The sequence below is a fragment of the Centropristis striata genome, chromosome 22 (assembly GCF_030273125.1).
Source record: "Centropristis striata isolate RG_2023a ecotype Rhode Island chromosome 22, C.striata_1.0, whole genome shotgun sequence".
In the NCBI taxonomy this organism is placed as follows: Eukaryota; Metazoa; Chordata; class Actinopteri; order Perciformes; family Serranidae; genus Centropristis; species Centropristis striata.
Genome location: NC_081538.1, coordinates 18,315,926 through 18,332,700, shown reverse-complemented (window position 1 = coordinate 18,332,700; position 16,775 = coordinate 18,315,926). Strand labels below are relative to the sequence as shown.

The 16,775-nt window shown below is 38.4% G+C and overlaps 2 protein-coding genes across 2 annotated transcripts; both read left to right on the top strand.

Annotated features, from left to right (window-relative positions):
• Window positions 1-1,619: 1,619 nt before the first annotated feature.
• LOC131961029 (fish-egg lectin-like) lies at window positions 1,620-4,222 on the top strand. Its single transcript, XM_059326302.1, has 5 exons — window positions 1,620-1,674; window positions 2,244-2,480; window positions 3,185-3,405; window positions 3,534-3,658; window positions 3,812-4,222. Exons 1-5 carry the CDS (start codon window positions 1,620-1,622, stop codon window positions 3,951-3,953), a joined length of 780 nt encoding a protein of 259 aa, XP_059182285.1. The 3' UTR covers window positions 3,954-4,222.
• A 7,837-nt stretch (window positions 4,223-12,059) lies between these two features.
• LOC131961042 (fish-egg lectin-like) lies at window positions 12,060-13,714 on the top strand. Its single transcript, XM_059326320.1, has 5 exons — window positions 12,060-12,151; window positions 12,253-12,489; window positions 12,666-12,880; window positions 12,976-13,100; window positions 13,510-13,714. Exons 1-5 carry the CDS (start codon window positions 12,097-12,099, stop codon window positions 13,649-13,651), a joined length of 774 nt encoding a protein of 257 aa, XP_059182303.1. The 5' UTR covers window positions 12,060-12,096; the 3' UTR covers window positions 13,652-13,714.
• The last annotated feature ends 3,061 nt before the right edge of the window (window positions 13,715-16,775 follow it).

Below are 16,775 nucleotides of genomic sequence, written 5' to 3'. Positions count from 1 at the left end.
GTACGGGTCATGGTCAGTGTTTTACTAAAGAAGTTGAAAGCATCTCAATCCTGCTAAATGCGAACCTGGAGAACATCAGTTGTTTTTCTGTTTCAGTCTGTATGCCAACTTGCTCAATGAAGTTATGTGGTTTATTATATTTTTCCATAATATCTATTTTATGAAATTTTGTACAACCAGAATCAGACTAATGTAAAATAACTAAGAACTAACATTTCTTATGTGCACATCAAACATGTCATTTTGATGAGTTATTCTACACAGTGTCTTCTGCACGTAAAAAGGGTGTGTTTGCAATGGAAAACAGCAATTTAGGTCAATAAGAAACTGTGAATCTCATAAAACTAATTTCTCTGTCCATAATTATTTTCACAAAAAGTGTGTTTTGCACATACTGAAATACATAATTGACCTGGGCCGTCACACTTGGTTCACAGGTTAGAGCAAGTGGTGTCCTCTTGTGCACACAGAGCAGCCACTATGTATGTATCTGGTCACCATGCAGGAAACAGCTGGTCTGGCTTTGTCCAAACATGACAATTTGCACCTGCCCATACCTCTAAATTCACTTTTAAATATGTTCTATTGTTTGTCTTCACTGGGTGTCTTTGAACCTCAATGTGAAGACAAGACTCAGAACCCCAATAAAACCTTTTTTTTTTTAACAATTCGTTTTTGCAACAAATTAAACAAATTAAACATATATGACAGGTAACAAGTGAGCTTTGGAGGTTCTGACTGCTAGATTTGGATAACAGACACAGGCTAGCTGAATGTAGACTTTATGCTAAGCTAAGCTAACCAGCTGCTAGCTGTAGCCTCATTTTGTAACACTTATTGTAAGAAATTATTTTAATTTAAATATGTATGAGGCCTATAATAGGATGAATTAAGCAAGGGTTAAAGTTATAGACTGTATGAAATACAGACATATCCTTCTTAACATCTTCAATAGGTTTCCAAAGAATAATGCTCAACGTGGGTGGCTTGTTGCCACCATCTTGGCAGTGCCTGATTCCTCCTAATTTCTGGCAAATCAAAAAAGAAGCCAAAGAGGTTGAACAGGGTGAGCTGAGAAGGGCGTACTGCAGCCACCTGCCATTTAGAATGGCTGTGCCAATAATTAAATATAATTTACCTTTAAGCCTTGATACAAATTAAATGGGTGTGTTTTACCAAAATAAAAAATAAAAAACCCTTTTTATTTTTAAAAATCCATATTTTTAAGAGATAAAACTACATGATGACTTCACAAATTCATGTTCTAACCAACACAAAAACCAATCACATCCTACCATCTTATCCGTGCTCTACATCTCAAAGGTCACTTCTTTGTTTTCCTCTGCAATTAAACATGGGAGGCTCTCCCTGTAAAAAGCCATCAAACCAAGTGTATATTTAGAAAGAGACATAACTTTATAGCTATGGAAATGTCCTAGCTTCTCTGAATAACCTGCAGAACCTGTAGTAATTAATGCTGTAATTAATGGTTGGCACCCATGGACAAGAGTATAAAAGCCACAAAAACGAAATGAGATGTTGGACAGCAGCTCCTAACAGACAAAGTGGTAAATCCAGAAGTTCACTGCTGACTACAAACTCTCAGATACGGACACAACATGAAAACTTGCGCAGTCTTCTTGTTGGTGCTGTGTCACCTGGCTGTCAGTCATGGTAAGTCACTGTCCAATTTGATTTTTATTACAAAAGTAATTGTTAAAGCAGTTTAATTTGAAGTTAGATTATTATTTATTGAATGAACATTTTTCCACTTGTATCAATAGGTAATGGACGTGGTATGCGCGGGCCATATGTACCGGCTGTCCGAGGTAAGAGTCCCGTCCACAGACTGTTTACTGTCAGTGTCAAAAGAACTAACGCAGAGCTGGAATTAAACAGCCTAACATTATGGGTTTCATTTTGCTGGATCAATGACTCTCAACCTGGGGATTGGGACCCCATCTAGCATAAGATTAGCTATCTTAAAGGGCCAACATCAGTGACTATAATAGGTGGAAATTGTCATGATCCTTTGACCATTATATGTCTTATTATAAGGATTGAAGTCACTAACTAACTTCAGCTTTGTCATATTGCTGCTTTGTCCCTGTCAAAAGCTTTTTTGCACATACCTTATACATTTCTGATGGTTAATGATAGACAGATCCTGCTATCCTCGAAAGATGGCGCTCTGCCCCAGAATTCTTTGTGATTTCCATTACATAATGATTTTGTCTTCACAGCCTGGACCTGCGGGGAGGCGCCGATGCTGTACAATGCTCAACAGATTGAAGCTGGGCAGGGGAAAGTGGTTGCAAGAGATCGCAGCAACTATCCCTATTTCCTGATTGGATCATCTTGGATCAGACTGAGCTATGTGAGATTCAGACAAATCACAGTGGGGCCTGCAGGACTTTGGGGATGTGACACCAGCAGCAGGGTCTACAAATACGTAGCAGGCAACTTTCAACGGTCCTATGGTAACTATCGGTATTCATATTCAAAGTTTACAGTAGACTATCATAGTGCTTGTGCATCACAGCACTCCTATGAGGAGCCCTTTCGACCAAGGTTGTTCCAGGGTTAGTTCAGGGCCTGAGCCTTATCTTGAACCAGTTCTTCGCTTTTCGACTGCTAAAGAACCGGCTCTCAGTCAGGAAAACTGGTTCCAGAGCAGCACCAACTCTTTGCTGGTCTTGAACCATGAACCACTTACGTCAGGGGATGGCGGGGCGGGATTATCGTAACCAATAAGATCAACTAAAACATGTATCATTCATTTTTATTTTCTTTAACCGAAATGGGATTGATATGGGCTAGCAACTCATGTTCAGTTTTAATAGTAACATACTCACAGTCCATAGTAATCAAGACAAGTAGAACAAATGTGTTGTACCAGTCGTGTTTGGATGGCAGTGTAGACTTGCAAAGCCAGGAGCAACATTTGTAGAAAGACAATGTAGTCTGCCATTGTTATTATACTTGCTGAGAGAGCAGAGATGTATACAGACTGTGACCGAATTACGTGGCCCTCGAGCCTGTGGAAAAGTAAACATGTTCTGAGACGGTTCGCAAGTTGAACCAACTGCGAACCAGCAGCAGCCCAGCAAAAGAACTCGGTTTGCTTTGTCAAAAAGGTGTTGTTAATGCTTGCTGGCTAATTTTGGTGCTGGTGTGTGACCAGGTCTCTCTATGAGTCAGCTGGATGCTGGAGGTGATGACCAGCTTGTTGGAGTTACTACCAGATCACGTGCCTACTGTCTGAGAGCTAGCACAGCCTTGACCCACAGGGGATTGACCTCCCTGTCCTGGTCTTACCTGTCAAGGACTTTCAGGCACATCAGCTGCAGCCCACAAAACGGGTGCTGGGGAGTCGACACAAGCTACCGAGTCTACCACACACGGGTTGGTTACTGCAGTTCCATTAAAAGCTTACTTCTCTTTAGCCTCTGTGGTGGTTTGTGATATGATTTAGACACATTAACCACATTGACTCATTGATTATAATGACCCATGTATGCTTCTTCTGACAGACAATGTCATCAAACTGTGTCGCTGCTTCCTGGACCCTAGTAACAGGACCTAGAATGAAACTGGTTGATGTGGGGACTGACGGAACCGTTATTGGATTGACCACAGCAGGCCAGGTCTACCAAAGGTAAACCAGCACTCACAGTCTAGCAATAACAATTGAGAGGATGATTTCTTTTTTGTGGACATTTTTTTTAAGCTTCATTCAAAGGAAAACAATTTCCCTGATGGAAAGTGATGAAGGTGGTTTTAAAGATTTCTCCTGCTACTTTCTCAATAGAGTTGGCACCTCCACTAGTCGCCCAGCTGGCTACGGTTGGTCCTCCATCACAATGTGCATGGGAATCCGTGACCTGAGCTACGACCTGGGCCAACTCTGGGTCGTTACCAATGCCGGTTTCATCTTGAAGTGCAGAGGTTAAGGCTACCTGTATGGCAGGCGCCCAGTGTGCACATTTATCTGTTTGACATGAAAGATTGAATCTTGTCAGGAACAGAAATCTTTAAGTGGTGTTTTGGCTTCATATATCTGATTCTTAGATGCACAGGAACGATTCAGCATCAATGCACAAATGTGTTTTATCTTACCTTAAATAATGGTGTTTTATGAATAAATATATTATCTCTTAAATGACATTGGGTAAATTACTTTTTAATTCAAACTTATTGTGACCAGCTATACCATACCTTTATTCTCTTTTCTGTTTAATAAATGATAATTGAAGCAATTTCATCTGACTTTTGTCATGCTGCTTATTAGAGGTAGACAGATGTGTTTAATTCACTTTAAATTGGGGAAATGTTTTATTTTTGTATCTTGTATTCATTGGCAAGTAATTGTTGTGCCTTAAAAACATCTGGGTGGTTTAATATAAGCAAAAAAAAGAGATATATTACACATCCTCATACTGTACCTTTAATTTACCTCTCTCTTTATTTATTTTTTTAACAAAACGATAAACCCCACCACCAACATCTTTAAATAGGGGACACTAGGGAAAAAATAAAAAGAAGGGTTTTTATTAATTTAAATATTCTGGTTTGCATGGAAAATACCATAAAATAAACATATCAGAATATGATTAGAAACTTCCGTTAAGGCAACAAAGGCTGTTCTTCTTACTGGTTTTAACAGACGACAGCACATTACTCCGATTTGAGCTTCTTTTCATTGGTTCCCTGTTCGTTTTAGAATTGATTTTAAGATTTTACTGATCACTTTTTAAAGCACGTCAGGGGCTGGCCCCAAGTTACATTGTTACGTGTGAACGCTGTTGTTAAAGGTGCTATATATATATATAAAAATACATTTAAATTCCAATTTTGCTGTTTTTGTGTGTGTATAGATTGGGGGGGAGGGGTTGTTCAGTAAACGCCTTTTCCCGTAACATCAACACACACACACACACACACACACACACACACGCACACACACACACACACACACACACACACACACACACACACACAGACAAAGACAGGCGTGTCTCTCATCAAACCACAGATACACACGGTGAAATTGTGCAGATCATAATTAGTTCAAGAAGACAATGCATCATGTGATGGTTTGTCACATTGTTGCCTCTGCCCTTCCATAAATCATGTTGACAGAACAATTAAAAAAACATTTTAACCTCTGAGTATCTGTCAAATACATCAAATTATGAAATATATTCCAAAAAAAACAAACAAGTTCAAGTCAGAAATAAAGATAAAATAAAATATTTGTGCAAAAATAAATCATATATTCACATATTAATACAAAACTAGAAAAAGAAAAGAAAGAAAAAAGAGCAGTCCGTGGTCCAGAGGTAAGGAATCGGGCTTCGTCGGCTTGAATCCCAGGACTGACAGGCCCAGGACTGAAGTGCCCTGGAGCAAGGCACCTAATCCCCCACACAGCTCCATAGTGTGTTCATTGGAGTGTAAAAAGGATGGGTAAAATGCAGAGGTTGAATTTCACCATTGTGGGACTAATAAGGGAATCTTAAGCTGAAAACAAAAAAACGCATCAGATTTCTCTTTTTGAAAAAACCCCCAGAACCTTTTGATATAATAAGAACATTTTGTTTATTATTTTACTCCAGGAAAGGTGCGTACTGCTTCTTCCACCTGTTAGATACCATTATAAAGATCTTATGCTAAATATTAGATTAGTTAGGTTATCAACACTGTGAGGATTACATGGGCTTTGTTGACAGTCTGACATGAATTGATTTGTGATGGCATGCTAAGTTAACATTCTCACCAGCACAAAAGCAAACCCATTCTCTCACCTCACCTGTACTTTCAATGCCATCCTCCTTCTTTTCTTGGTCAGTGCCATTATAAAGCTGTCAAACCAGACGCATATCTGAATGAAAGGTTCCAGTAAATGAGGTTGTTTTCTTTGCTACAAGCCAACACATCTCTCTTCTTCTTGAACTAATTGCGCAGAACACACACCTCTTTGTCTGTGTTTGTGTGTGTGTGTGTGTGTGTGTGTGTGTGTTGATGTTACGGGAAAAGGCGTTGACTGAACAACCCCTCCCCCCCAATCTATACCCAAAAAAACATAGCAAAATTGGAATTTGAATTTATAATACCTTTATATATAGCACCTTTTGTGAAGGTGCTATATATACAATTTCTGATTCATCATGTAGTTTTGTCTGATAAAAATATGGACATTTTTAGATAATTAATGAGAGTTAAGTTCTGCTACACAAATCTTTTTAAACTTAAACCAATGACAAACAGCCCATTTCCATCATCATGACAACTTTAAGGGGGCTTTTTCTATCTTAGCAAAACACATCCATTTCATTTACGTTAAGGCTTAAAGTTAAATTATATTTAGTTATTGGCACAGCCATTCTGATCAGCAGGTGGCGTCAGTATTACCTCCCACTTTGAGAGTCATGTAAGCTCTTTGGAAACCTACTGAAGATGTTAAGAAGGGTATGTTTGTATTTCATACAGTCTATAACTTTAACTTGCTTAAATCAACCTATTATGGCCCTTAAACATATGTAAATTAAAATGATTTCTTAAAATAAGGCTACAGCTGGCAGTTGGTTAGCTTAGCTTAGCTTAGCATAAAGTCTGCATTCAGCTAGCCTGTGCCTGTTATCCAAATCCACCAGTCAGAACCTCCAAAGCTCACTTGTTACTTGTCATATTTTTTTAAAATGTGTTTCATTGATAGCAAAAACGAATTGTTAAAACATTTTTATTAGACACTTTTATTTGTTTTTTATTTGGTTCTGCTTGGCCTGGAGCATACATTTATAGAGTATTGTATTCACATTGAGGTTCCAAGACACCCAGTGAAAACAAACAATATAGAACATATCTAAAAGTGAATTTAGAGGTATGGGCAGGTGCAAATTGTCATGTTTGGACAAAGCCAGACCAGCTGTTTCCTGCATGGTGACCAGATACATACATAGTGGCTGCTCTGTGTGCACAAGAGGACACCACTTGCTCTAACCTGTGAACCAAGTGTGACGGTCCAGGTCAAGTATGTAAAATAATTATGGACAGAGAAATTAGTTTTATGAGATTCACAGTTTCTTATTGACATTAATTGCTGCTTTCAATGTGTCCATTGCCAACACACCCTTTTTATGCGCACTGTGTAGAATAACTCATGTTTGATGTGCACATAAGAAATGTTAGTTCTGTGTGCCACTTCAGGAATCCATTTCATTAAACAGTAATTATGGAAAAATATAATAAACCGCATAACACAATTCAGCAAGTTGGCATACAGACTGAAACAGAATACCAGCTTACTTTGCAGGATTGCGATGGTTTCAACTTCTTCAGTAAAACTGACCATGACCCGTACCTAATCTCACTTCAAAACTAACCCAAAAAGTTAACAGGCCTGGCCTGAAACTTTTTGAGTTAGCCTTTTGAATGGCAACTGCCATTAGGCTGGGTCATATTTACACATTTAACATTAAAAAATCAACAATATAAAAAGATGACTTTTTGTGTCGAAGCTGAGCTGTTCCACCATCTATAAACCATAAAGCATCTTATAAAGGCACTGAAGGTGCTGAGGTAATGGACAAACAAATCTGATATGGAAAAAATAAGAAACACAGGAAAGAAGTTACTCACAAAGCACTCACACACTGCCAGTGAAAAAGAGGGAATTAAGTTTAGTTGACATTTGGATGTTGAATGATGGATTGATTTATGTCTCTATTTGCACCCTTGATTGCTACTATCACAAACTGTATGATGATACAATTATACTGTGGAAATGACATTTTGTGGTTTCACTCTTCAGCAGAAAGGTGCATCATAATACATAACAGGACAACAAGATCTGCAACCTAAATGAGAGAGTAGACCGGTTGTAAAAAAGGCTGCAGTTTCTGTAAATTTAGGCTACAAAACCACTGACCTAGGTTTAGGCCAAAGAACTTCCTGGCAAGGCGTTATAAAAGACAATAAATAAATGTACATAGTGAAGGAGTTACGAGGAAGAAGAGAGCCACAGAAGTTCTGTAAAAAAGGTGATTCACGTGATTCACATTCGTGAGCCACAGAAGTTGCGTTAGGTTAATTACTTAAAAAGTTTTTTACTTTTGTTTTCATACAGGACACAAACCCCATTCTCCTGGGTGAAAGTCCACCATTTGTTCGACCCATCTCCCCCCAAGTGTGATGTTTGGCATTTGAACTCTGCATCACTGATCATTACTGCTACATCCGCAAGACGGCAGCGGAGGAAAGTCAAAAACGTAAAAGTTAATAAGAGAAATGCAGCAAAGTGTCAAGTTGTATTACTTTTTGAATTGCACTTCAGCGGCCTTGTTGTGTTTAACATTGTTTATTCGTTCCTGGATGCCTGCCATTTGGCCGTGGTTCACCAAAATATCTGTGAAGGGCAGTGCCCATAAACAATTGAAGTGACATTTAAAGAGAACAAGGAAATGTTATCACTATTTTCATTGTTCACATGGGCCTTGTAAGTCCTTTATTGGCAGCTTTATACTTCTACATACTTGTAGGATTATACTTTGAACTAGAATGGATCCATAAAAGACTGTATTAAAACAAGGGACATACATGACATCATCCATTGGTTTTAGGACTACAGTTTAGAGGTCTACAGTTAGACATTTTGGCTTTTTAAGGCCATCATGTTTCAGTTGGACCAACTGAGATAGCACTGTGGTATATATATATATATATATATATATATATATATATAAACTGCATGGTATTGGGATAAAATAAAAGTTGAGACGTGTGGGTACCAAGCGGCAAGCTCCGGTCCGGAGCTGTGAAGCCGATGCGGAAGTACCAAAAACTGCAATTCGCCGCTTGAGGCTGGCTGCAGAAGGGAGCAAGTTAGATTGACTCTCATGTCATGTCCTCTAAAAAGCTGATTTCCCCTTCCATGACAACTCTGAGGGGGGTGAATTATTTTATATCTCACTCATTTTTTTTCAAGTTTAGAAAATTCTGCATTATGAAACGGGTCCCTGCTTTGAGTGACAGTTGACGTAGATGATACTCAACATGAGAAGACAGAACTGGAGTCATAAAAACATCAACAACTTATCAGTATCAGACGTTACATATTGATGTTTTCATGAATGTCTAATTTGACTTAACTCTGTTGCTGCTGCAGTGTTTATTTTAATTAAATCATATCATTAAAAAGCACCCATTCATCAGCTTCCTGATTGTATTCTCACACTTTTGAAATTAGACATATATCACCTGGAAAAAAAGTTGAGCATAAATGCTAAATGTTTCATCTATGTTGTAATATTATTATCATATATTATAAATATAACATTTTCACTCAGTAATGAAGACAATGTTAACTCAAATATAATTTTAATTTATTGAAATGCATGAAACACAAAAAGGTGGACAATATTTAAGACTACAAAAATGTAAAGGCAAGTTCTCCATGATGGTGAGCAGCTTGACCTCTGACCTCCCCCATGCTGCTGCTGCTGCTGCCGTCACAGTGGATGAAGAAGACATCTTGGCAGCTCTTCCTCAAAGAAGAGGAGAAGGTCTTTCCACCACAGTCCACCAGCAGACACTGATGTCCAGCAGCTCGCTGGACACAGAGCTGTCACCAATTATTCATACTGACTATGGGAGGAAAATAAATGAGAGTATTAAATGTTTCAGGTAAAGAAAAAGATAACAAAAAAGCTATGAAGAGTGCCTAAATAATGTTGAAAATACTAATGTGTGACATGTGAAGGATGAAATGGAAGAAGGGATCCACACCTCAAAAATATAAAACATTCTTCAAATTAATTTATTTGTTGTCTTTTGTCCATAATGTGATCATAATGTCAGCTGTTTAAAGTCAAGTTACCAAGACTGGAAGTTAAATTTATTGAAAAATGCACTGAAAGAAAGAGATATAAATATAAATGGCTTTTCTTTCATAATTGATATTCCAGATCATAATCCCAGACAGTCTGTCAGTGTCACATCATAACGGTGAATGCATACTGTTTAATAGCGCTGTGGGGGATTATCATTTTACATATTAACCGATACGCACTGACACATCTGCACTGAGAAACAGCCCGCAGATTTTCAAATGTAATACGTTTGTGATAATCATACCTGAGTAGAAGTTATTAAAAGGCAAAAAAATATTAATTATAAGCCAGTATCAATCCAAATCTACAGTAAGAATACTAACCTAATTACATATCACTCAGCTCATAATAAAGTTTAATCAAGGGTCATCCAAATAAACTTCTAGCTGAAGTAAAATTAAATTAAAATTCAGGTTAACATGTTTGCCTCATGTAAGTATCCGTAAACGTTATGTTGATTCAAGGTAACACTGGCGACATTACTAAGTCTCGACAAAATCAGTGTTTCAAATGACCCTAATTATATCTCTAAAACAAGTTGAAGATGCTGGGTTAAAGCCACAGCCGAATGGAGAGAAAGAGTAAAAAATGTAATTATCATGGAGAAAATCACAGCAAGGTTACAGCTTAAATCAGACAGGTTTGAACAAAGATGGCTACCAGTTAAACAGACAATATCAGAAATTTAGTCACCTCTTCTTTTTTTTCTTTCTTTCTTTTTTTTCCACTTTAGTTGTTCAGTAAATGTATGTAGTTATGGATACATGTCTACCCATATTACCTCCTTTTAAGAAGGAGGAAGAAATATTTGAAGATAAGATTTGAGGGCATGACTATATGTTAGAACTGAAACTGTAATAGCATCTCCTTATGTGCGTTCTTAATGTATGTGTTGTGTGTATGTGTGTTTGTCATCTCGTGAAATATCTCACCTCACCTGTACTTTCGGTTCCTTCTTCTTTTCTTGGTCAGTGCCATTAGAAGCTGTCAAACCAGACGCATATCTGATGAAAGGTTCCAGTAAATGAGGTTGTTTTTTTTGCTACTCCCACACACGAGGCCTCCCACATGTGACTTTCGACCTGCATCGGTTTGGCAGATCAAAAAGTGACAAAGCAACATTCTGTAGACCAACCTCACAGAAACATTGCATGCAGTAGTCCACCTTCTCTCCTTCTCTCTGTTAATCACTCTTTCTTAAACACACATGTTGCACTCCGAGGTACCCTTGACAGTGCTGCGTTGTTCAGTCCAGCTGGTCCAGGGTCTGGAGCAGATCTCAACTGACATTGGGCAATGGGTACACCCTAAACAGGTCTCTAGACTATCACAGGGCTGACACAGAGACAGACTCACGCTCATTCACACCTATGGACAATTTAGAGTCACCAATTAAACCTTAGCTTAGCTTAGTTATTGGGTTGTGGGACCCGGAGGGAACTGGGAGAACTGCAAACTCCACACAGAAGAGCAGCAGGCCGAAGTATAGTGATATAGTAGTGTAGTGACTGCAACTTACAGCTATTGTACCTTTTACTCCACTACATCTAACCAACAGTTTTAGTTACTTTTCAGGTCAAGATTTAACATGAAAAACATGATCAATTCTTAGTGATGCGATTTTTTCTTAATTAAACCTACCTTAAGAAATTTAAAACAATGCTTACATAAATTAATCAATGATTATAAACCAATAATATATTTGGAATATATAAAACAATCTGAGTGGGGCCATTCTGCATCATGCATAGTTTGATACTTTAAGGACATTTTGATGCTGATACTTAAGTTTTGAATACAGGACTTTTACTTGTGTTGGAATAATTTCACAGTGCGGTTTTAGTACTTTTGCATAAGTAAGGGATCTGAATACTTTTTCCACCACTGTAGGAGGAGTATAGTGAGTGATAAAACTGTCACGTACACCAGACAGAGAAGAACAGGAAACACCTTTTCCCGTTACATATACACACAAACACAGGCGTGTCTCTTTTTATTTGTCAGTGCCAAAACAAGCTGTCAAACGAGACGCATATTTTCAATGAAAGATCAGCTAAAAAATTTGACCTTACCTGCAGAACCAGCTTCTGCAAACCCATGGATCAAAAGTATAAAAGTCATACAGACCTGATGTTGGACAGTAGCTCCTGACACAGAGGTGCATCCAAAGGTACACTACGAATCGACCTTCAAACACGGAGACAACATGAAAGCTGTTGCAGCAGTCTTGCTGGTGCTGTGCTGCCTGGCCGTCACTCATGGTAAGTAGCTATCAGATTACATTTGCCTATCACAAAATTAATTGTCCGATGTTTTTTTCCAGTATTTTCTATTCAAACCAATCATTTTTTGGTCTTCACAGCCTGGACCTGCGGGGGTGCTCCAAATCTGAACAATGCTTACCAGATTGAAGCTGGGCAGGGGAAAGTGGTTGCAAGAGATAGTAACTACTATCCCTATTTCCTGATTGGGTCATCTTGGACCAGATTGGGCACTACGAGAATGAAACACGTCACGGTGGGACCTGCAGGACTTTGGGGAGCTGGCACCAACAACAGGGTCTACAAATATGTATCTGGCAACTTTGTGCAGTCCTCTGGTAACTATATTACTTTCACATGAAACAATGCAGTCTGTATGGATTTCCATTTTTTTTTCTGTAGTGTAGTACAGCAATTTTAATTGGTAGAAAGATCCCACTCTACTTGCAAGTCACATTTTACACATGTACAGCACACACAGTAAACAGGTGCAACTACCTCTGTGTGTGATCAGGGACGTCGATGACACAGCTGGATGCTGGAGGTGATGACCAGCTTGTTGGAGTTTCCGGGTCACTCGCCTACTGTCTGAGAGCTAGCACAGCCTTGACCTACAGGTCAGGCTCCCTGTCCTGGACTTACCTGTCAAGGACTTTCAGGCACATCAGCTGCAGCCCACAAAACGGGTGCTGGGGAGTCGACACAAGCTACCGAGTCTACCACACACGGGTTGGTTACTGCAGTGTAAATTTCAATGTCTTTTCAACCTTGGTGGATACATGAACCATACTCACTCATTGCTCCATGTATGCTTCTTCTGACAGACAATGACATCAACCTGTGGCGGTACTTCCTGGACCCAAGTAACAGGACTAAGCTTGAAAATGGTTGATGTGGGGACTGACGGAGCCGTTATTGGATTGACCACAGCAGGCCAGGTCTACCAAAGGTAAACCAGCACTCACTCAACACATACTGTACAGCAACTACAATAACAACAGTACTCTAATAAAATATAGTCTCGATACTTATCATGCCAGTTATACTTTAACACCCCAAAAATGTCTTTAAATGCAATATATCTGTCCTGCATATGCACCATATGAAAAGTACGAATCAACATGGTGTTAAAATTGCAATGGTGTAATTGCTATTGGTAGGCTTGACACTTGAAACATCACTTGGTGGTAATTAAATAAATATTAATTTGCTCACATTAGAAAATGGACCTACATTTATTGCATGCAAGCAAGAATATGTCCTTGGCAAACCTTCATAAGCTCTGTGCAAACTTTCTCCTGATGGAAACTTAATTTCGATGATGGTTTTAAAGATTTGTCCTGCTTCTTTCTCAACAGAGCTGGCATCTCCAGTAGTCGCCCTAGTGGAACCAGTTGGACCAACATCGCCATGTGCATGACAATCCGCAGCCTGAGCTATGACCTGAGAACCCTTTGGGTCGTTACCAGCTCTGGTATTATCATAAAGTGCACACACTAATCCAACCTGTATGGCAGGTGCTCAGTGTGCAACATTCTAGTTTGGCATTGAAGATTACATTTTTTCAGGTAAAGGAATCTTTTTAATGGGTGTATCAGCTGTCAACTGTGTGAAGTTCTTTCCTTTCTTCAGATGATTTAATGAACAATACACAATGAATATATGAGTATCAATGTATTTCTCTAAATGTAAAAGTAAGGGTGTAACTATTCATTCATTTCAATGTTATTAGTCTACTACTAACATTAGCCACAGTTAAAATTAAGGCTGCAAGAAATGATTAATACGTATCTGCGGTTCTTCAATGATTCAGCATCAATGAACAAAACTTTGTCAGATTATAAAATTTGGGCTTTGTGAGTAAATCTCTCTCTATTAAGAAAATATTGTACATTATGTACATTCTTTTTAAATTCAATCTTACTTTCTAAGAATCTCAGTCATGTATAACCTGCCAGTTGTCATGTTTTCTACTGTTTTCTGTTCAATAAATGATAATTGAAGAAATTTCATCTGACTGTTGTCATGCTGCATACTAGAGGTAGACAGATGTGTTATTATTTGTATCTAGGTTTAACTGACATAGTTATCTCTCTTTGGATCTGTATTGGATAGAAATCTGATTAGAGTTGCTGTGGTTTAAGTAATGTATTGTCGTGCCTTCAAAATTTCTAAGTGGTTTAATATAGGCATATAATTAAATATGAGATATATTACACACACCTCATACTTTACCTTTCATTTACCTCTCTCTCTCTTTATTTTTATATTTAACAAAACAATGAACCTACCACCACCACCTTTAAATGGGGGACACTAGGGAAAAAGGGTTAAGAAGGGTTTAATCAATTTAAAGATTCTGGTTTGCATTGGAATATAGAACATATTAGAATCTGATTAGAACCTTCCTCTAAGGCAACACATTTAAATTCCATTTATGCTATGTTTTTTGTGTATAGATTGGAGACACACACACACACACACAAAGAAAGGCGTGTCTCTTATTTAACACAGATACACACGGTGCAATTGTGCAGATCATAATTAGTTCAAGAAGAGAATTCATCATGTGATGGTTTGTCACATTATTGCCTCTGCCCTTCCATAAATTATGTTGACAGATAGAACAAAAACAAAAACATTTTAACCTCTGAGTATTTGTCGAATAAATCAAATTATGAAATATATTCCAAAAAAGCAAACAAGTTCAAGTCAGAAATAAACATAAAATAAAATATTTGTGCAGAAATAAATCATACATTCACGTATTAATACAAAACTAGAAAAATAAAGATAATAATAAGATCAGTCAGTGGTCTAGAGATTAGGTATCGGGCTTATAACCGAAGGGTCGTCGGTTTAAATCCCAGGACTGACAGGTCAAGGACTGAAGTGCCCTGGAGCAAGGCACCTAATCCCCCACACAGCTCCCCGGCATGCAGAAACGTGCTGCTAACTGCTCCTAAGCAAGCATAGTGTGTTCACTGGAGTGTAAAAAGGTTGGGTTACATGCAGAGGTCGAATCTCCCAATTTTGGGACTAATAAGAGAGTCTTAATCTTAAAACTAAAAAATGCATCAAATTTAACAGTCAAAGGGGTCTCTTCTATTAACCAGCACCTTTTGATATAATAAGTACATTTTGTTTATTACTTTACTCCCATAAAGGTTCGTACTGCTTCTTCCACCTGTTAGATACCATTATAAAGATCTTATACTAAATATTAGATAAGTTAGGTTATCCACACTGTGAGGATTACATAGGCTTGGGTTGACAGTCTGACATGATTTGATTTGTGATCGCATGCCAAGTTAACATTCTCACAAAAATATTTTGTGATGATGCCAGAGCTGGCATCTCCTAGTGGAACCAGTTGGACCAACATCCCCATGTGCATGGCAATCAGCCATCTGAGCCATGACCTGAGAACCCTTTGGGTCGTTACCAACTCTGGTGTTACCGTAAAGTGCACAAACTAATCCAACCTGTATGGCAGGTGCTCAGTGTGCAACATTCTTTCAGGTAAAGGAATCTTTTTAATGGGTGTATCAGCTGTCAACTGTGTGAAGTTCTATATCCTTTCTTCAGATGATTTAATGAACAATACACAATGAATATATGAGGAACAATTTATTTCTCTAAAGGTAAAAGTAAGGGTGTAATCATCAATTCATGTTAATGTTATTAGGCTACTACTTACATTAGCCACAGTTAAAATTAAGGCTGCAAGAAATGATTAATACTTAGATGCAGTGTGACCCTTTCTTCAATGATTCAGCATCAATGAACAAAACTTTATCAAAATTTTAAATTTGGGCTTTGTGAGTGAATCTCCTTCTATTATGAAAATATTGTACATTATGTACATTCTTTTAAATTCAAACTTACTCTGTAAGAATCTCAGTCATGTATAACTTGCCAGTTGTCATGCTTTCTACTGTTTTCTGTTCAATAAATGATAATTTAAGCAATTTCGTCCGACTTTTGTTGTTGCAAAATGTTTATGCTGTTGTACATGTGTGGAAAAGAAAGTAATTCTGAACATGTTTTACGGTTACCAATTATACTCCTGGGCTGTGTATGCCAGGTTCACCTCCCTTAGTTTTATCAGGAACATGAAGAGATGAAAACCCACCAAAGACCCATTTTGGTCCATTGTCTTGAGGGAGACAGGGCGTCCTTATGAGGGAGATAGCATGTCAACAGTTTAACACATAGAAGTGGAACACCCCATCTGAAAGTGGAGAATGGAGTGAGTAATGGCTAGAACATTTTGATTTAAGTATATTATGACCATGTTCAAACAGTTAATATAGGGTGACCAAGCGTCCTCTTTTGCCCGGACATGTCCACTTTTTACGTCCTGTCCGGGGCGTCCGGCTGGGTTTTATAAATTCACGAAAATGTCCGGTGTTCACTGTTTTGACCAGCACGTAAATTGGCCGGCGCTTTGCACACAATTTTGCGAGACGTAATTACCAAGAGGCTGCCTAGTGGGCGGGTCAGCGCCGCGCACACACACAGAGAGAGACAGAGAGCAGAGCAGACAGAGGGCAGATCGAACAGCGGAGCAGCATTTCACGGGAAATGCCGAAGCGTAAGTGCAGCTTCAGTTAAACAAAAT